The following is a 20196-nucleotide window of genomic DNA, read 5'->3' as shown; positions in this document are numbered from 1 at the left end:
AAAAAAACAAAAAAATCCAGGAGTGTCAGAGGTTCTGCTCACTCTGAGAGCTGGACCACTGTCAAGTACTATACAAGTGTAAATAAAGGGTGACTTGGTGATGGGAATACCAGCCTCGGTGGAGATATTTCAAAAAGAATTTAAAAAGTATCCCCTTTCACTGTTTGATCACGCAGCATTGCTCTTTGATGTGAAGGGCACAGCTTGTCACTGGCCACTTGGGTGTCTCCTTTCTTCCTGGTGGTGGAATATCAATAAGGATTTACACACTTGTTGTTCTTCACTGTGTCCTATACCTGCACACACACACTACATGGGTGCTGGGGAAAAATAAGCATTACTACAGTGTGAGGAAAAACAAAAAAATAGACAGGAGTGTCAGAGGTTCGGTTGACCCTGAGATCTGGCTCTGAAGGACCTGGATCAGTGTGTGAAGGACTCTGCATTTTGTGATAAGGGAGGGGGGATACTCAGAGCTGGACCAGCATCAAGGACTTTCCATGTGTAAATAAAGGGTGACTTGGTAATGGGATATCAACCTTGGTGGAGTTATTTCAATGGCAACAAGAGTAATGTCCGTGAAGAAACTCACTCACAACAGCCTTCTTTGAGTTGGGGTAAGCATTATGGAAGCTTGACTTGTTTGACCTTGCCGCCAAAGAATGGGCCCAGTATGTGGAAAGAATGTGTTATTTTTTCCGTGCATATGAAATTGGGAGATGAAAAGCAATGAGTGATTCTCCTGTCAGCTTGTGGAACCTGTAGCTTTTTCAGTTATTAGGAGCCTAACTTTGCCAAGGCACTGAATACTAAATCTTTAGAGATTTGATGGATTTAGTTCGGAATATTATGACCCTAAGGTTTCTGTAATTCTGAGACACTATCATTTTTACTTGGCAATTTGAGAACCAGGAGAATTCATACTGGGATTGTTGACTAGGTTAAGATGACTGGTAGAAGCATGTTACTTTAGTTGAACTCTTAATGAGTTGCTGAGTGACTAAATGACATTTGGAATTAATAATGTCACCATGTAAAACCACCAACTAGACGAAGCCTAACTGAACCTCAAAGAGTGACAACAACCGGCTTTATTATTGAAAAATGTGGCAAGTGGAGGATGTGTTGCAGGGTATTCTAATGGAAATGGTGACCCTTGCCAGTCTGACTGAGCTTGGGGAACAGCACTTGAACGAAGGCAATTGCACAGCTATACTCAGAATATATCCTGAAGAGGGACTCTTGGCAAAACCCCAAAATTAAGCCAAGCCTCGGCCAAACAGTTATAATTATCTTCAGGATCTGGACCGGTAAGCCATTGCAGTTGCTACTGGTATATGGACTCTGGACAGCATAGTGGTGCTAACGGACCTAAATTGAGTAAGAGAACTCATGGGACAGTATTCAGGAGAATACTCAGACTGGGAAGTTCACCTACACCCAGTTTGGAACAATCAAACTGGTTAGCAACATTCAAATCAGAGCCAATCAAAATAAAGATCTGGTGAAATAGTCACTTGGTTCTAATGGTGGTCAACACCAGGACAGCCAATTTGGTGATTGCAAAACCAGTCTTTAACAACATTCACTCTGGACATCAACCCTTAAGTTTATGCAAGACCTTGGCTAGACTGAAAACCTATACTGGGGAACCTTTACAGATTAAGGGTACAACTTTGGTTCTGGTCTCTTACGAGAAGCAGCTGGTTCAGTTACTTTTGATTGTAGTAAAAGGGTCAGGAGCAAACTTGATGGGGCAAAATTGGTTGAGAGAGGTTCACCCAGATTAGCTCACCAGTTTTTGATTAGAATGAGGTTCTATTTAAATATCTGGAAATTTTCAGGAAGTTGGCCAGGAAGCAAGTCCAAGATTCTGCAAGACCCACCCAGTGCCATTTGCTTTACGGGCAAAAGTAGAGACTGAAATCAGAAGCCTAGAAAATGAAGGAATCATCCATCTATCCAATTTATGGAATGGGCAGCACCAGTCAAAATGATTTTAAAACCCGATCAGTGGATTTGCCTTTATGGGGATTTTAAACAAACAGTAAACTGCTTTTCACAGTTGGATAAATACTCAACCCCTTGCACAGAGAACTTATATGCAAAGCACGCCAAGGGGAAGGGAGATGTCCTTCATGAATCTGCGCATGAATGCTTGCGTTGGCGGTTAGACAAGGATTCCCAGAAGTACACTACAATTAATATCCATAAGGACTTGTACCAATCTAAGAATCTGCCATTTGGGATATCATCTGCCTGTGCAAGAGGCGAGCTCCTGTCGGTTGCATGCTACCTGTATCTGACATAGAGGCAGACAAACCTGACCCAGTGCTAAAATGCCCAGAAGGCACTATAGAAAAAAAGGACCGGCCTATGTCCTTGGACTCTGAGGGAGATGGATTTAGTGATTGTAATGAGGTCAGAATGGGAGTCCCTGACTGGGGATGTTAATCTGGTTCAATTGGGGAGCCCTGGCTGATAGATTAGAAAAAAGTGTCAGACGTTCTGACACTCCGAGCTGGCTCTGAGGGAATTGGATCAGTGTCAAGAACTTACCCTGCGTAAAGAGAGAGTGACTTGGTGACAGGATACCAACCTCTGTGGAGTTATTTCAAGGTGAAATCCAAGTTTATCAGTGTTGAAAGATGTGGATTATTAAGTCTTCAAATTTAAATCAGAAATCATGAAATGTTTACTTTCTCAAGTTTATCTTTAGTCCTGTCATCCTAAACAGGTTTCTTAATTTTTTAAATAATTTAAAAGATTATTCTTTGTTTTAAATGGTTTTGACCAGTTAATCCAGGCTGCTAAATTTTGGATGTGGCCAATCTGAATCACAGAATTATTACAGCACAGTAGTCAGCTGTTCTGTATGTCTGTGTTGGCATTCTAGAAAGAGAAATTCATCTAGTGTTACTCCCTGCCTTCTCCTGAATACCCTGCAAACATTCTTGCTTTTCAAATTTTTTTTAAAGACTATTTTGACTGAACCTGCCTTCAAACCAATTTACTGCATGGAAATGTTTCTCAGGTTTCTATTGTTTTTTTTGCCGGTTACTTTAAAACTCAGTCCTCAGTCTGAACCCTTTCAATGTTTATCTGCTGTATCCATATTTCTCAAAGTTTTATTACCTACATTAACTCTGCTCTCAACCTGAACTGACCAAACATTTGCCTTTGCTCCATAAATGGAAGGAGCTAACCTGCCAAATAGGATGGACAGCAACATCTATAACCTTTCCAAATGGAAAAGGAAAGACAAAATAAAGCCCATTTTTAATCAGAGAACTCAGCCCTGATAACTTGCTGGTTGTTCATCTGGAAACTCAAAGATGTGAAGCATTCCCCAACCTATAACATGTTTACCTTTCCGATAAGTGAAAAGGAAACTGCGATTATAGGATAGTATGTCAACATCTCGGCCCTTGACACACTAAAACTACCCAGTGCAAGTGGTTACCAGGTGCGACTACCTTTTCATGGCAAAAGACGAAGTTTCCCTTGATGCAGAGCTCAATGCACACATGAGAAAACAAACTATTATTTTGGACTGATTTATTGAAATGCGCATGCAATAATATCAGGAATAATGTCAAGCTAAATAATAAGCCTGTTTATTTCGCACCTTAGGCTGTGGACTTAGATGACTTGCAGCTATCAAGAATGGAAGCTCAACAACTTACATTTTGCAGTGCATTCTGGACATCCCATGGAAAGAAAATGCACCAATATACTCAAAAGGTAAATCAGAATTACAGAGGTATACAGCACAGAAACAGGCCCAATTCATCCATGCCAACTAAGTTCTCTAAACTGAACTCGTGCCATTGGCCTGCATTTGACCCATATTCCTCTAATTCTTTCCTATTCATATGCCTGGCTAAATGCTTGTAAATGTTGTAGTTGCCGCTACCTCTACCACTTCCTCTGGCAGCTTGTTCCATATATGCATCACCATCTGTGTTAAAATTGCCCCTCAGGTCCTTCTTCAAATCTTTCCCCTCTCACTTTAAACCTATGTCCTTGAATTCTGGACTCTCTTACCCTGTAGAAACCATGGTTATTCACTTTAGCTATGTACCTCGTAGGAAGGGAAAAGGTTGAGATTCTGAAAGGAGATTACAGAGTTAGGCAGGAATGTAAAAAGAAGGTCCTCAAGAGTAGTAATATCTGATTACTCTCAGTGCTACGGGCTAGTGAGGGCAGCAATTGGAGGATAGAACAGATGAATGCATGGCTGAGGAGCTGGTGTATGGGAAGATTAACATTTTTGGATCTTTGGAATCTCTTTTGGGGTAGAAGTGACCTGTACAAGAAGGAGGGATTGCACTTAAAGTGGAAGGGGACTAATATACTGGCAGGGAAATTTGCTAGGGCTGCTCAGGAGGATTTAAACTAGTACGGTGGGGGATGGGACCCAGGGAGATAGTGAGGAAAGAGGTCAATCTGAGACTGGTACAGTTGAGAACAGTCAGTCAGGGACAAGGTAGGACTAACAAATTAAACTGCATTTATTTCAATGCAAGGGGCCTAAACGGGAAGGCAGATGAACTCAGGGCATGGTTACGAACATGGGACTGGGATATCATAGCAATTACAGAAACATGGCTCAGGGATGGGCAGGACTGGCAGCTTAATGTTCCAGGATACAAATGCTACAGAAAGGATAGAAAGGGAAGCAAGAGAGGAGGGGGAGTGACGTTTTTGATAAGGGATAACATTACAGCTGTACTGAGGGAGGACATTCACGGAAATACATCCAGGGAAGTTATTTGGGTGGAACTGAGAAATACGAAAGGGATGATCACCTTGTTGGGATTGTATTATAGACGCCCCCAATAGTCAGAGGGCAATTGAGAAACAAACTTGTAAGGAGATCTCAGCTATCTGTAAGAATAATAGGGTGGTTATGGTAGGGGATTTTAACTTTCCAAACATAGACTGGGACTGCCATTGTATTAAGGGTTTAGATGGAGAGGAATTTGTTAAGTGTGTACGAGACAATTTTCTGATTCAGTATATGGATGTACCTACTAGAGAAGGTGCAAAACTTGACCTACTCTTGGGAAATAAGGCAGGGCAGGTGACTGAGGTGTCAGTGGGGGAGCCCTTTGGGGCCAGCGACCATAATTCCATTAGATTTAAAATACTGATGGAACTGGATAGACCAGATCTAAAAGTTGAAGTTCTAAATTGGAGAAAGGCCAATTTTGACGGTATTAGGCAAGAACATTCGAAAGCTGATTGGGGGCAGACGATCGTAGGTAAAGGGACGGCTGGAAAATGGGAAGCCTTCAGAAATGAGATAACGAGAATCTAGAGAGAGTAAATTTCTGTCAGGATGAAAGGAAAGGCTGGTAGGTACAGGCAATGCTGGATGACTAAAGGAATTGAGGGTTTGGTTAAGCAAAAGAAGGAAGCATATGTAAGATCTAGACAGGATAGATCGAGTGAATCCTTAGAAGAGTATAAAGGCAGTAGGAGTTTACTTAAGAGGGAAATCAGGAGGGCAAAAAGAGGACATGAGATAGCTTTGGCAAATGGAATTAAGGAGAATCCAAAGGGTTTTTACAAATACTTTAAGGACAAAAGGGTAACTAGGGAGAGAATAGGGCCCCTCAAAGATCAGCAAGGCGGCCTTTGTGTGGAGCCACAGAAAATGGGCGAGATACTAAATGAATATTTTGCATCAGTATTTACTGTGGAGAAGGATATGGAAGATTTAGACTGTAGGGAAATAGATGGTGACATCTTACAAAATGTCCATATTAGAGGAGAAGGTGCTGGATGTCTTGAAATGCATAAAGATGGATAAAACCCCAGGACCCAGGTATACCCGAGAACTCTGTGGGAAGCTAGAGAAGTGATTGTTGGGCCTCTTGCTGAGATATTTGTATCATTGATAGTCACAGGTGAGGTGCAGGAAGACTGGAGGTTGGCTAACGTAGTGCAACTGTTTAAAAAGGGTATTGGGGATCCAAGATGGCAGCGACCCAGCAAGTCTGAGTCTACAGTGCTTCTCCCAAGACTTGGGCAAAGTGGGTCACCCACCCCCACCACACTCACCAAATCATTTAAAATAGTTTTTACTTAATGTTGTTTAGTATTGAATTTAAACAATTTAATCTCCAGTAAAAATGACTAAAGGGAAGGGAGCCCACAGCTCTCAGCAAGCAGGAACCCCTCCCCCACCTTCTCCAGCTGCAGCAGAGGTGCCTGCAGCCGCCTCAGGGAACTTACCTATGGTGGCGAGCCTCGTGGAAATAATCTCCAAACTCGATGCAAAGATCTACGCTTTTATTGAAGAATCCCAAAGCCGATGAGACTCACTCTCGGCCACGCTGCAAAAGCACGACTGAGACATCAAAGAAATCGAGCGCCGAGTCGGAGAGGCGGGGCAAAAGGCCGCGACCTCCGAAACTACAGCACAATCGGCCGTGGATCGGGTCCAGACTCTCGAACAGTGAGTCCAGACCTTAGAGAATCACATTGACGACCCCGAGAATTGAGGTCGTCAAAAAAATATTTGTTTGCTCACCTTAAACCTATGCCCTCTCACTTTCAACTCCACACCTCGGAAAACTTTGGCTACTTACTCTAACTATGCCCCTCATTTTATAAACATTTATAAAGTTATCCCTCAGCCTCTGACACTCCAGAGAAAGAAGCCCCAGCCTACTCAACCTCTCCCTATAGTTCAAACCATCCAATCCTGGCAACATCCTTGTAAATCTTTTCTGCAACCTCTCAAGTTTAATAACACCCTTCCTATAGAAGGGCAACCAGATTGTACACAGCATTCTAGAAGTGGCCCCAATGTCCTACACAGCCTTTTGTAATTTCCTTTTCTCCTTATGCTTTGGGTTTTTTTAAATAAAAACTTACAACGGAAATATTTTTGATTTAGAGTCATTAGTTTTCTGAAGCAGGAAGAAAGCGAAAACGTTTCCAGATACGTTAAACTCTGGTGAAAAATGAAACTGCATGTTGTGATCCGTGAATTTATTTAACCTGTTCAAGGATATTATGACACACATCTGATGAAGGTATGACTTGTCCCCAGGCCTCCTGGCTCAGAGATAGGGACACTGCCACCATGCCACAAGAGCCCATTGTCATCAGTCCATACACGAAGAAACTTGCACAAAAGAGAATTTTACCCACTAAGGTATTGAAATTCTATTATCATTGCAACCACTTGAGCACACTTGTCTAAAATTCAGTTGCAATACATTCTTTTACACAATTAGTCAGCTCCTACTCCAAAGCCTAGCAAGATATTGTTTTGCTTGGTGACTCAGTAACATGATTAAATCGGAACAATACCTCAAGTTGACTTAAGAATTTGCTCAAAACTCCACAATACTGGTCAGGTTTATTTTGTCTAAGCATTTGCAACTGCACGGAGAAAATATTGGCATTTAGAACACTTTTCACAACTGTATCCCAAAGCACTTGATCATAAAAAGGTACATCACTGCTGTAAAGTCCAGTCACTATTGTCAGAGTGGCCAGGTTTTACAAACAGCAACGTGGCCAAGATCAAATATTCAGTGCTAAATTACATTGGTCAATGATAAATATTGGCTAGGACACTGGGCAGAATACCCTCAACCTTCTTTGAAATAGTACCACGGGATCCTCGGTATCCAGTTTAGACCACACATGGTCTCTATGTAATGCATCTTTTGAAGGTCAGTACAATTTAATAGGTCCCTCAGAGTTTTTTCAGTAAATGAGCATCTGATTCAGAGGTGAGATCACTACTAATCGAGCCATGGCTGACATGACAATTCTACCACAATATACAGCAGAGCAGAATAAAACTGGAAGTGGGTGGGGTAGCAGCTTTCTCCAGTTCTCCCTCTTTTAAAATCTGTCATTATCCTACACAACAAAAAAATGACACCACTGTCAGTGCAAGATTAATGTTTCATTGACCACTCTTGCTTCTCCGAAACCCCCGAATATTGTGGAACAAAAATAAAGTGCTGGGGCAAATGTAGCAAATCTGACACCACCTGTGGAGTTAACATTTTGAATCCAGTGACCATTAGCAGAAAGTTGTGCTTTGTCTCCCAAATTTATGCTCATCTATCATGGGATCACCACATGATTCCCTTGAATCAGATTTTTGCAACAGTCAATGTTGGAAAATGGCAACCAAAGTCTCAAATTACATTGTGTGAAGATTATACATCACATCTAACTTAGTGTAACAAGTTTACCCACACTATCCTCTTCCGATGTTTCTAAGGTAATCCAAATGGATCACACTAGACTTGCCTGGATTAATTTTTACCTTTAGTTGTTGCCACAGCATCACTTACACTGGCCTCTTTGCCTCCTATCATATTGCAACCTCTGGTGTCCAAAGATCTATCCTTGGACCCAATCTATTTCTCATGAACATGTTGCCCCATTGGCCACATCATCTGAAATCAGCGTCAGTTTTCATATTGTCTTAGCTGATGTGATTATTGGACAAGTCATATCCCAGGCTAGAATCTGGCTTGGGAGACCATTTAAATATTTTTATTTAATACAAGTGAACAATGCTGCACATTTGATTTTAACAATAAAACGGAAGTTTACTACACAAAATAGACAGAGATAAAGAATATAACAGACTAGTTGCATATATCAATTTGAAATATTTTGAAACAGTAAAAATGCAATCTCATCTATCCCAACACCACTACTTTACATTACTCAAACACCAGAGAGCATTCACTCCTTTATCACATCCACAGGTCGAACTCAGAACCATACACACACTTCATTATCAAGATCCATTTCCACCCATATATCACTCAATCCATGTCCTGTTTCAAGCTCATCTGCACGTCTATGTTACCTCTAGACTTGACTATTAAGGGATGCTTGGCTAGCTTGCATCACTCTTCCCTCTGAAAACTTGAAGTCATCTAAAATTCCACTGCCTGTATTCCTAGTCTTGAATATAATTCACTAAAAACCTGCACTTGTGAACTTTAGTTGACTCCTGATCAAGCAATGCCTTAAAGCTAACACCTTTAATTTATGAATTCCTCCCTGGCTTAAAACAATCTATCTCCCCGAGCTGTACAATTTTCAGATATTGCAAGAGTTAAGGTAATTTGCAAAAGAATAAATAAAGACACAACAAAAACCTTTAATGCAGTAAACTTAGTTCTGGCATGTGCTACGTCAGTCTATGGTGTAAGCAGATTTAATCAGGGCTTTCAAATGGGAACTGGTTAAACACTGAACAGCAAAAACAGTTGCAGAAAAAGGACAGATGTTAAAGTAATTGAATTATTCTTGCAGTGAACTGGTGTGGAGATGATAGGCCAAATTATCTCATTCTGTACCATAACAATATGATTCCACGATCTAGGTACTCATCTAAGTCGAGTGTTTTGACCGTCTCCTTTATTTATAGCCATGCTTTCAACTACCTAGGTTTAAGCCAGGAATTCCCTCCTTAAATCCTTCCCTTCCACCAAACTTGGCTTGGTTTCTAATTTTCTAATATTCTGGGGAAAGCTTGAGGGTTGTTGATGACATGATTGACAGTTGTTAAACATGTTGCTTTAAATGGAGGATTCAAAATTACAGGTGCTGTTTTGCACTCATTTACAACAGTGTTCCATTCATTTATTTAACGTTTTTTCCTTGGAATACAGAATTGCAAGTGTTAGCCTTGGCACAGTACACCACTCATGAGTTTGAGTTCAAGTTCCACTCCAGGATTTGACACCAAATCTACAGACACCCCATGCCACTGCTGAGGAGTGCTGCACAGTTGGAGGTGCCATCTTTCAGATGAGACATTAACTCAAATCCCCATTTTCCTTTCTATCGCGAATGTAAAACATCCCATGGCTTCACTTCAAAGATGAGGGGTGTTATCAGTAGGTCTGTGGACAATAATTATCACTCAATCAACATCACAAAAATAGGACTTTCGAGACTTCATCATATGGCTGCTAGTGACAGTTTGCTGTCTGCAAATTGGCTGCCACAATTAGTTATAAAGAGAGCTTTGGGACAATCCGTTGCTCTGAAAAGTGCTATGAAATGAAAGTCTTTAACAATCAGGTCTTCTGTGCACTGTTCAAGAATTCCTCTGGAAATCTCAAGTAACTGTAATGATTGAAAATTATTCTCTGTACTGATTGAGCTACATATATGCCTATTATAGGTAGATATAGCAAAAGCTACAGTATCTTTACACTACACATCATGAATGTTTGATGTTTAATTCTCCTGCTGTGTTAGTTGTGACTCACTGGGGAGTATTCATGCCTGAGTGGGAAGTTTATGGATTGATGCCTCATTCTGGAAATTTCATCATTACAGTTAGACGCAACATTTATTAGCAGCCAGAAGTTAAAAATATGCAGCTATGGGGCTAAAGATAGAAAATCTTCAGGACCAGATTATCTCCATCCTAGAGTAAAAGATAAATGATAAGATTACTAGTGGATTTGTGTCAATTTTCACAGCAATCTGAACTTTGAAACAGCGCCTTTGGATTGGATAATTGCACCATTTAAATGGTTAGATAAATGGTTAGAGATTTTTCAGCTGTGGCAATGCCAAGTCTATCTTTAGAGACTATGACTGAACGCTTGGAAAAATATGACTACTGGCATATAATAGAGAACAAAGTAAAAAGAAAACTCAATATTCAAGCAGTTTTTAAGATTTAGTTTTAACAAAACACAAAAGGGAGACGGTGTTAAATGAATCCTGACCCTGCCCCCATGTTACAGAAACCAAGTGTACACACAGAATGGATTATAGTGGGTGGTCTTCTTCAGTGGAGGAATTCTTAATACGTATTAGCAGTGAGTTAGACCTCTTTTGGAGAGCTGTCTCAGAGGACACAATATTTAGAAATGCATTATAACTAACTTGGAAACACAACATTTTCAAAAACATTAATAATGCAGAACAAAACAAGGTTGAGAAAGCTAAATTTAGGACAAATAAGGCATGATACAAGATTCACATATAGTCAGATTTAGTAAAAGTAAAACGATAGAATCTACATTCTTGAAATATAAAATCAAGAGTCGCCCTCTTAAGATCTACCTTGGAGTGATCCTGAAGCAAACTGAGATGAAAATAAGATTTAAAATGTCTGAAGAGAACAGTGAAGATAATTGTTTTCAATCATTTCCCTTTGAGGACTGTAGAAGAAAAAAAATAAGATGTTTAACTTGATGGAAAGACTTGACATCCACGTTCATGGTCTAATGCAATAACAGCAAGGACTCATCAGCATTTGAAAAGTTTATTAAAGAAAAAGCTCACTGGAAGTTCACTAAATTTAACAATTTTGCATTATACAAAGCAGACCTACTTTTCTGACAGAATAATTAACAAGAGTCCGAGGATTTTTTTTATACACAGTAAATACGTGAATCTCATTTTTGTTAAAAATATGCAACTTGTGGCTGAAATTGAAAAATACAGAGTGGGGCTGCAACAATCTAGATTTGCTAAAAACCCTTTTCCATTATGATGGAAATATATAATATTCTTTACAGAAGCCAAAAGTTTAGGTTACACAGTGCTTTAATTGCCATAAACAAATTATTTTACAAATACTTCCCAATGCAAATGTATCATATCTGAGACAATCTTCATTCTGCAGTACTTTGTAGAGCCAAGTACTGTATATACTGCAAGAGTTGGCACTATGTTAGAGAAACCTCACCCATAGCTATAAAGCTTTTGCTCACTGAGTTCACTATTCACCTCCAAGTCAATGTCATATGTGTTATAAATCATAAGCAAAGAGTTATTTGAAACAAAATTAAAAGAAAATTAGAATCAAATGTAGTCAATTTCCCATAAGTTCTAAAGAGTTACATTTTGCCAGTTACATATACTAAATTATATTAACTAATTGCATTCAGCAACACATTTATTAGATGGGGATAACACTGCATAAACTCGTAGCAGAAATAAAGTACAGGCAGTTATTTTGAGGACCTCCAAAACTATGTAAAATACTTGTATTTAAGTTACTTTATTTCTCTTCCATTATTGGTACAAACAAACAAAATCTGTTTATTGATGGGTTGGGGCTGGAGAACAGAATGAATATTAAGAACCAATCTAACAACCAATTGAACTTTGCGCAAATGTAAATAAACAAAACATTTGATTTCAGGATATTCCCCAAATTAAAATTCAAAAGCCACAGGTAAGTTGAGACCAATGATTTGGTGAGGTATAAACACTGATTACAACATGCTTTAATAACGTAATTACAGGAACATACAAAAGTCAGCTGTATACTCAAATGTTCATAGTTATCACTTCCCTTTCCATTTACTGTAAATGGTTTCTGTCATATTTTATTACATTTGAATGCTCAATATGTTTTTAAAGTTCATCTGCAGCGCTAGACTGGAATTAAACAAAAATACTCTGTAGGAACTAAACGAGATAGTTTCCAGTAAATTTTGTTCATCTTTGGATTCTTAAAATGAAAGTATAAACCAAAGGGAGGCATTAAATGCAAACAGCATGTTAAAAGGTCTAGATGACCTAGACACCTACAGCAATAAATACTATAAAATATTATAAGGTCAGTTATTTCTATCAAATAAACATTTATAATTAGAAATGCACATTACATTTAAAAACTTTTGATACTTTATGGGCAGACATCGTATCAAACACAAACCTATTACACACCTTCAGAATTAACACCACATACACAGAGCAAGACGACAACAGTAAAGATTGAAACTATTTTGGAATTCGGCTGTCTGACAACATTTGAGGATTTTTCCAGATACCACTGTACAGGAAGACTGCTAGCTAGTGGTTCAATGGACATTCCTTGTGTTTCAAAACATTAGCAGTTTCTACAGAACGGACACTGGATAATACATTGTAGACTAATTTGCAAGTGTTAGGCTATAACAAGTGGTGCCCTCATTTTAATGATTAAATTTATAAGTTTGACTTCTTCAAAGTTTGCCACCAACAGAAAGGCATTTCGGCAGTAACAGATGCAAGAAAAAGCATAGTTGTCGAGCTGTTCCATGCAGCTCCATTGTAGAATTCTTAAGAACATGAACTGTTGCCATTTTATTGTTTTTTAAAAAACATATTCCTGTCTACCCCCTGGGTTATAAAATCCCTGTTCTTAACTCTCAGGCTGGTCTTTCCACATCATGCATATTGGAAATGTTCAATAATTTAAATCTTTTTCTGAAAAGGTTGAACTCTCCCACTTACGCAATTCATTCACTTTCTTTCACATCCATGTACTTACTCTCAATACTGATGCCACTTCTCACTTCAAAGCACATTGGTGGATTTTCAGCAGGAAATCTGTTTCACAATATTTTACAGCAGCAAAAAGAAACATCTTTAGAATGTGCCCCAAAAATAAAAAAATAAATACATAAATAAATTGGCCTGATTTAGATTAATAACCCCTCCAAATAAATTGCATTTTTTCTTTTAAACTACTTATATATTTGCTGACTGCAGTCTAATCATCTAGAATATGTCAAGTATACGATTTCCTTTTTAGTTGGCAGGAAAATAACTTTTTAAAATAACAACTTTCAACATGGTAAATATTTCTAGACTGAGGTTAGTTAGACTTTAAACAAAGTTACAGTAAAATAGACTCTACTTTAGGCTGCCATATTTCTTCAGTTCATCTGACTGCAGATTACCAAAAAATTTGCACCCACACCTCCCCCACCCCAACATTTAGTTGCTTATTCTTAAAATCCATTTCCAACAGTAGTGTAATCATTTACAAAATGTCAGAGTGGCATAAATATCTGGCAGATGTAGTTACAAACTATACCAACATTCAACAAAATGACATAACTCAAGATGGAGAACACAACTCTAATTAGCTTTCTGCAAAATTACATCATTACAGCCTGTTTGATCTAGCACCTTGTAAGCTACTGTAAATATAAAACAAACCAGGAGAGAAATACAAGAGATGCATAAGGCACATCCAAGAATGTTTGACGTGGCAGATTCAAATTCTCAAAGAGTATGGAACAAAAACATATGTAAAATGAAAACCAATAACTTTGTTATACTGCTTGTATTAAAGAAATGCATTTATGTTAACCAATGACATTTCAAGCAGCAGTGTAACAGTGATGCATAATTATCATTGCATTGGTGATCTTAGTTTCCAGATCTTGGACAGACTACATAGAAACTCAATTATTTAAAAGTACTTTCTAAGCTGTGGCACATCTCATTCTCACTTAAAAAAAAGTTAAATTAAAAACATTTCAGATGAATACAGCCTTTAATGTAAAAGTTACCAGTTCATGTGTCTAGCCGTGCACCTCTCAAGGCTAACTCCTGTCTATGTACACTGTAGATTGTACATGACCCTTACCCAGTGAAGCAGACCAGCAGATTGTTGGAAGCACATCAGAGTGAGTAGGGATGCAAGAAGCTGCTATTCATTTTCCAGCAGCACAGATAGGTTTCTACAACCATATGAATGTTATATATCTTCTGTACAAGGGTACATGCATTCTGTACAAATGTTACACTAAACCATTTCAGACAATTCAGTTATTTAGTACATAACATTCAAAAATGAATATAAAGTACCACATAAGCAATGTCTCAAAATGGTCAACTGATAATAAATCTGTTCACAATTAAATCAACTAGGCTAGGAAGTCAATGCTGTTCAGAAAGAACTGTTTACCAAAGTTACAGCACAGTTTTCTACTTTCAAGGATTAAATAAATTTCCCAAGTAGGTCACAGCATTCAACCTGGAAACAAAACCTGGCCTGAACATGCTATTGTCTCTCACAATTAGTAAGACCTTTTTATTTTAATATACCCTGTGATAGTTCCTGATTCAGTCTAGAAATTGAACAGTTTTCAAAAGGTAGACAAAATTTAGCTATTCTTAGAATATTTATGAACTTCTATGGAACTATTAAATAGAACATAAAGTAAAACATAAAAGCACACATTAGAGATTCATGCAAGGTGACTGGTTTTTATATCTTAGCTCTGATTGCTTGATTAGTGTAATGTAAAAGATGCTAGTCACAGTGTTTACATGATTAGGAGACTGATGCAAAGAAAAAAGAATCCTTCATAATTGGGAAAAGCTTCTGAAGCTCTTTCTAAAGGTATCTGTGAAAAAATGTAACATTTGACTTAAAAATAGTTCTGTGTACTGGGTTTAAAAATAGTTTAATCAGCATGTAACCCGTCATAATTTTTTGTTCTGTAAAAGGTCAGGAGCCTATTTACAATTAGAAAAGTCGAAACAGTGACGTGAAAGAGTTGAGAAAGTAAGTAAACGATTGATTTTCAGGTCTTCTGTCCAACTTCTCCAAGCTCATGGTAAAAGATTAGCATCCAGTCGGAGCCAATGTAAACCCTGACGAGTGTAGCGCACAAGATCAGTCATACTGCTGCTGCTGAACACCAAAGGATGCATCACCTTATCCAGCTCCGCAAAAAAATCTATAAGCAAGAAAGCAATTTTTAGTGAGCTCATTAACATTACTTCACCAGCACCATTGAGACTGATATATCTGTCTGAAAAATATCAAGGCAAGTTAGTAAAACAAATCCAAGTATATTTAATTGCTCATCTGTTCAAATGCATCATTCTAACTTGTTTTCCAATTCATCCATGTGGTATTAATGATCACAAGGTAACAAAAGAAATAAATAAGTGGAGAAGGAGATCATTCAGACCTTTGAGCTTGCTCTGCCATTCAATAACATAATGACTGATTCCCCAACTCAGCTACACCTTCCCCCATCATCTCCAGATCCCTGAAGTGTGCAGAGGTTTGATTACTCTCAGACTTCAATATACTCAATGACAACTTTCTGGAATTTCAAAGTGCCATGATGCACAAACATACCCAGACACCTCCGAATACCAACATTTCTTAGGCTTTCATTATTTAAACACATTCTGCTTTTCCCTATTGTTAGCAAAGTAAATGAATTCATTTCACCACATCTTGGCCCATTCAATAGCAATCTAAATCCTTTTTAATTTGGTTTGGATCTTCCAAAATTCCATTTATTTACAAAATTTTGCAACAGCGACAAACTTGGATGTATTACACTTGGTTCCCTCACTAACTCAATGACATAAAATGTAAATTGTGGAGGCAAAGCAAAGATTCTTGTGATACTCAATTCGTAATAATCCACCAATCTAAAACTTATAGTTTTCTGCTGACTGATTAATCTTCAATCCTTGCTGATATATCACTCCAAATAAACCATCATTTAGTGCAATAGTCCTTTTGCAGCAACTTAACAAATGCCAAACTTAAAAACTATTTAGGCTCTTATTGTTTGGGCAAGAACATGGAATATAATATCTTTTGAAAATTCAATACATTACAACTGCCATTTTCCCTAACCTTTAGTAACTCTGCCTAAACATCTCCATTTCCTTATTGCCTTAATAATGGGTCCCAGCATCTCCCAGATAAACTGGTTTATATTTCCCCAGCTTCTCTCCCAAACCTTCCTTGAATGGTGGGATTAAAGCTGTTAACTTCTAATACATAGGAAACAATTCTAGAATCTAGGAAAGTCTTGAGGATCAAGCAAATTAGCATACTAATTATGTCATTAAAAGAAAGTTCCTTTTTATAACCTACCTTTGTTTTCTTTACCCAGCTGGTCAGCTTGGTCCCACACTTCTGTGGCAAACAGGAAATTAGATGTAACTTGAACATAACTAGCTGCCATCTGGTGGATTCTCTGTGGTATTGTGACTGAAGCTGAAGAACTACTGGAGGAAGTACTACTTCCAGAGGAATAGCTCCCAGTATTACCTGGAGAGAGCTTTGGAGAAACTGGAGATGGTGTACCAGCAGCTTTGCTAAGTGAAGAGGGAAAAAGGACTTTAAAAAATTCAGTTTCCAGAATGGTAAAATACAACAAATTTTCAGATTCACCTGCCTTAAAGCATTTTGCATGCACAAGTTTAATTTCTAATTTTCTCCTTTCTCATTCTCTTGAGCACGGATGTTCATTTTGAGGAATGGCTCTATAGATATCAGTTGCTTACTCCTCATCCACGTGGCATGAAATATTCAGAAATTAGAATCATAGAGAAGTACAGCACGGAAACAGACCCTTCGGTCCAACTTGTCCATGCCGACCAGATATCCTTGTCCCAGTTGCCAGCAGTTTGGCACATATTCCTCTAAACCCTTCCTATTCATATACCCATCCAGATGCCTTTTAAATGGTGCAATTGTGCCAGCCTCCACCACTTCCTCTGGCAGCTCATTCCATGCTTGCACCACCCTCTGTGTGAAAAAGGTTGCCTGTTAGGTCTCTTTTATATCTTTTCCCTCACTCTAAACCTATGCCCTCTAGTTCTGGATTCCCCCACCCCAGGGAAAAGACCTTCTCCATTTATCCTGTCCATGCCCTTCATGACTTTATAAACCTCCATAAAGGTCAGCTTCTAACACTCCAGGGAAACAGCCCTAGCTGATTCAGCCTCTCCCTGTAGCTCAAATCCTCCATGCTTGGCAACATCCATATAAATCTTTTCTGAACCATTTCAGGTTTCACATCATCCTTCCGGTAGGAAGGAGACCAGATTTCATCTGATCAAGATCCTGTTTTACTCGGAGGTAACATTCTTCACTGTCCACTACATCCCCAATTTTGATGTCATCGGCTAACGTACTAACTATATCTCTTATGTTCACATCCAAAGCATTTATATAAATAACAAAAGGTAGTGAACCCAGCACCAATCCTTGTGGCACTCCACTGGTCACAGGCCTCCAGTCTGAAAAGCAAGTCTCCACCACCACCCTCTGTCTTCTACCTTGGAGCCAGTTCTGTATCCAAATGGCTAGCTCTCCCTGTATTCCATGAGATCTAATCTTGCTAACCAGAATCCCGTGGGGAATCTTAGCATATGCCATACTGAAGTCCACTTAGATCACTTCCACCGCTCTGCCCTCATCAATCCTCTTTGTTACTTCTTCAAAAAATCAATCAAGTTCAAGACATGATTTCCCACACACAAAACAATGCTGACAATCCCTAAATCAGTCCTTTAAGTGCAAGCAATGTATTTGACAAGTATAAAAATAATTTCAACCGATGCACACAGAAGACAGTGATGCATAGGAAGATTAAAATTGTCATTTAAGGATCTATACATCCATTGGCTTTGTGCTTCAGCAGTTTATTATTCAAAAATGAAAAAGTGGCAGTATTATTCAAGAGCCAGATTCTGACCTATTCCCAGAGTCCTGCTGGGAGAATCTCTTGCCAGGGAGATTGCAAGTCAATTCACCTCTATGTATGGTTTAAAAGTCTCAAAGATTTTGTTTGAACTGAAAAAGTTTACTTAAGTGATTACCATAATTGAACCTGCTCCATCGATACTTTCAGGCAGTGCATACTCTAATTACTCAGTGTGTGAATAAGCTTGTCTCACCACTTATTTGCTCCTTTGGCAAAACACTTCAAAATTATGCCCTCTGGTTTAATTCATTTGCAGGAACAGTTTCTCCCTATCCACTCACGTATTTGAAAACTTCAACCAAATCTCCTCTTCGCCTGTTCTTCTCCAAGGAAAACAGTCTCAACGTCTCCAATTTGTCTTCTTAATTGAAGTGCGTATCCCTAGATAAAACCTCTTCTATACTCTCTCCAATATATTCTCTTCTGTCCCATAGTCCGACAACCAGACCTGTACACAACACTCCAGCTGAGATCTAACCAGTGTCTTATACAAGTTCATCATAACCTCCTGCTCTTGTACTCAATGCTCCTATTTATGAACCATAGAGCACTCTATTATCAAATTGCCTCCTCTGTCGCTTGTAATGATTTATGTTGATCTCTCTGCTCCTGCACATTATTTAGAATAGTGTCCTTTATTTTCTGCTGTTTTGTACCAAAGCGTGTCACTTCACATTTTTCCCATATTGAACTTCATCTGTCAGCTACCTGCACACTCCACGGTGTCAAATCGTTTTGATGTTCTATACTGTCCTCCACATATTTATTCCATAACTTTTAATTTTGTGCAAGACAACTGTGTGCGGTATCAAATACCTTTTGTAAGTTCATGTGCACATATTAAGGGCTTTCCCCCTCGAACATTACTTCTGTCACTTAAAAAAAACTCTAGAAAGTTAGACAATTCTCCCTTAAATCTCTGCTGGCTCTTACAAATCAATCCAAATTTTGCTTGTTTTACATACAGAAAAAATAAATTACCTTCCTACGCCAGGTGATTGAGCTTGAGCACTATTATATGAATTCTAGAAAATAAAATTGTTTAACATTAATACAAAGCAATGAAGTGTTTAGTGGTTAGCAGCCAAGTAGATTAAACATATTTTTAAAGTACCGTAATAATTTACCTTGAGATGCTCAGTCAGTGTTTTGGAGTATTTTAATGCACTGTCTTTCTTCAGTTTAAACAATCTCATGTACAAAAGTGACTGACATCGGAGACTGGGAAAAAAAGACAATTTTAATTTTTGGAACAGAGAAAATTACTCCCTCTAATAGCATTTGCTCCCTCTCTGATTAGTCAAGGCTGAAAACTGAATATATAAGTATCAACTCAACCAAGTTTAAATATTTTTAAAAAAATTATGCTGAGATATTATTTAATATCTTAGAATTAAGTATTCATGTGCTCATCCATTCCCTCTTACATTTACATAATCTGTTTGTCTCAATTACTCCTGTGTTAGTTTCTTGAGCAAGGACATTTCTCTTCAATTTTCTAACCCCAATGCTGACAATCCTATGTTCCAGCCTCTCCCTTTGGATTTGTTCATTCTGAAAACAACTTCTCTACGTCTACCCGACTGAACTGTTTCACAATCAGAACAGCCTCTATCAAGGCTCCCCTTTGTCTTCTTTCTTCTAGAAGAGAGAGTCTCATGTCACCCAGCCAGTGATGCGCTGTAAGTGGGGATGTACAAACTTTTCACTGTACTCATTGAGTATGTGTGACAATAAAGCTAATTTCAATAAACGTTCTCATTTTTGGTCAAAACAGATTGCATCTTTTACCAGTTACAGCTGGAGGAATCCTCTAAGAAATTTCAGACACAACCTGTACCCTGCCACTGTGCATCAGGTTGGAAGTACAATATGGTCTCACAAACCTTGTTATTGATAATATTTTGATGCTGTTAAT

General features: G+C 38.4%; 1 protein-coding gene across 6 annotated transcripts in view; it reads right to left on the bottom strand.

The window, feature by feature from the left end:
- Positions 1–11273: 11273 nt before the first annotated feature.
- aff4 (AF4/FMR2 family, member 4) overlaps positions 11274–20196 on the bottom strand; it is a 101819-nt gene continuing 92896 nt past the window's right edge. For all 6 annotated transcript variants that reach the window (XM_072590529.1, XM_072590528.1, XM_072590532.1 and 3 more), the window contains 4 exons: positions 19406–19499; positions 19260–19303; positions 16661–16884; positions 11274–15494 (listed from right to left, as the gene is read on the bottom strand). In XM_072590529.1, the coding sequence (XP_072446630.1) occupies positions 15367–15494; positions 16661–16884; positions 19260–19303; positions 19406–19499 (490 nt within the window). In that variant the 3' untranslated portion in view covers positions 11274–15366. The remainder of the gene's footprint in view (positions 15495–16660; positions 16885–19259; positions 19304–19405; positions 19500–20196) is intronic.

This window comes from Chiloscyllium punctatum, chromosome 20, assembly GCF_047496795.1.
Source record: "Chiloscyllium punctatum isolate Juve2018m chromosome 20, sChiPun1.3, whole genome shotgun sequence".
In the NCBI taxonomy this organism is placed as follows: Eukaryota; Metazoa; Chordata; class Chondrichthyes; order Orectolobiformes; family Hemiscylliidae; genus Chiloscyllium; species Chiloscyllium punctatum.
This window is presented reverse-complemented; position numbering and strand designations above follow the sequence as displayed.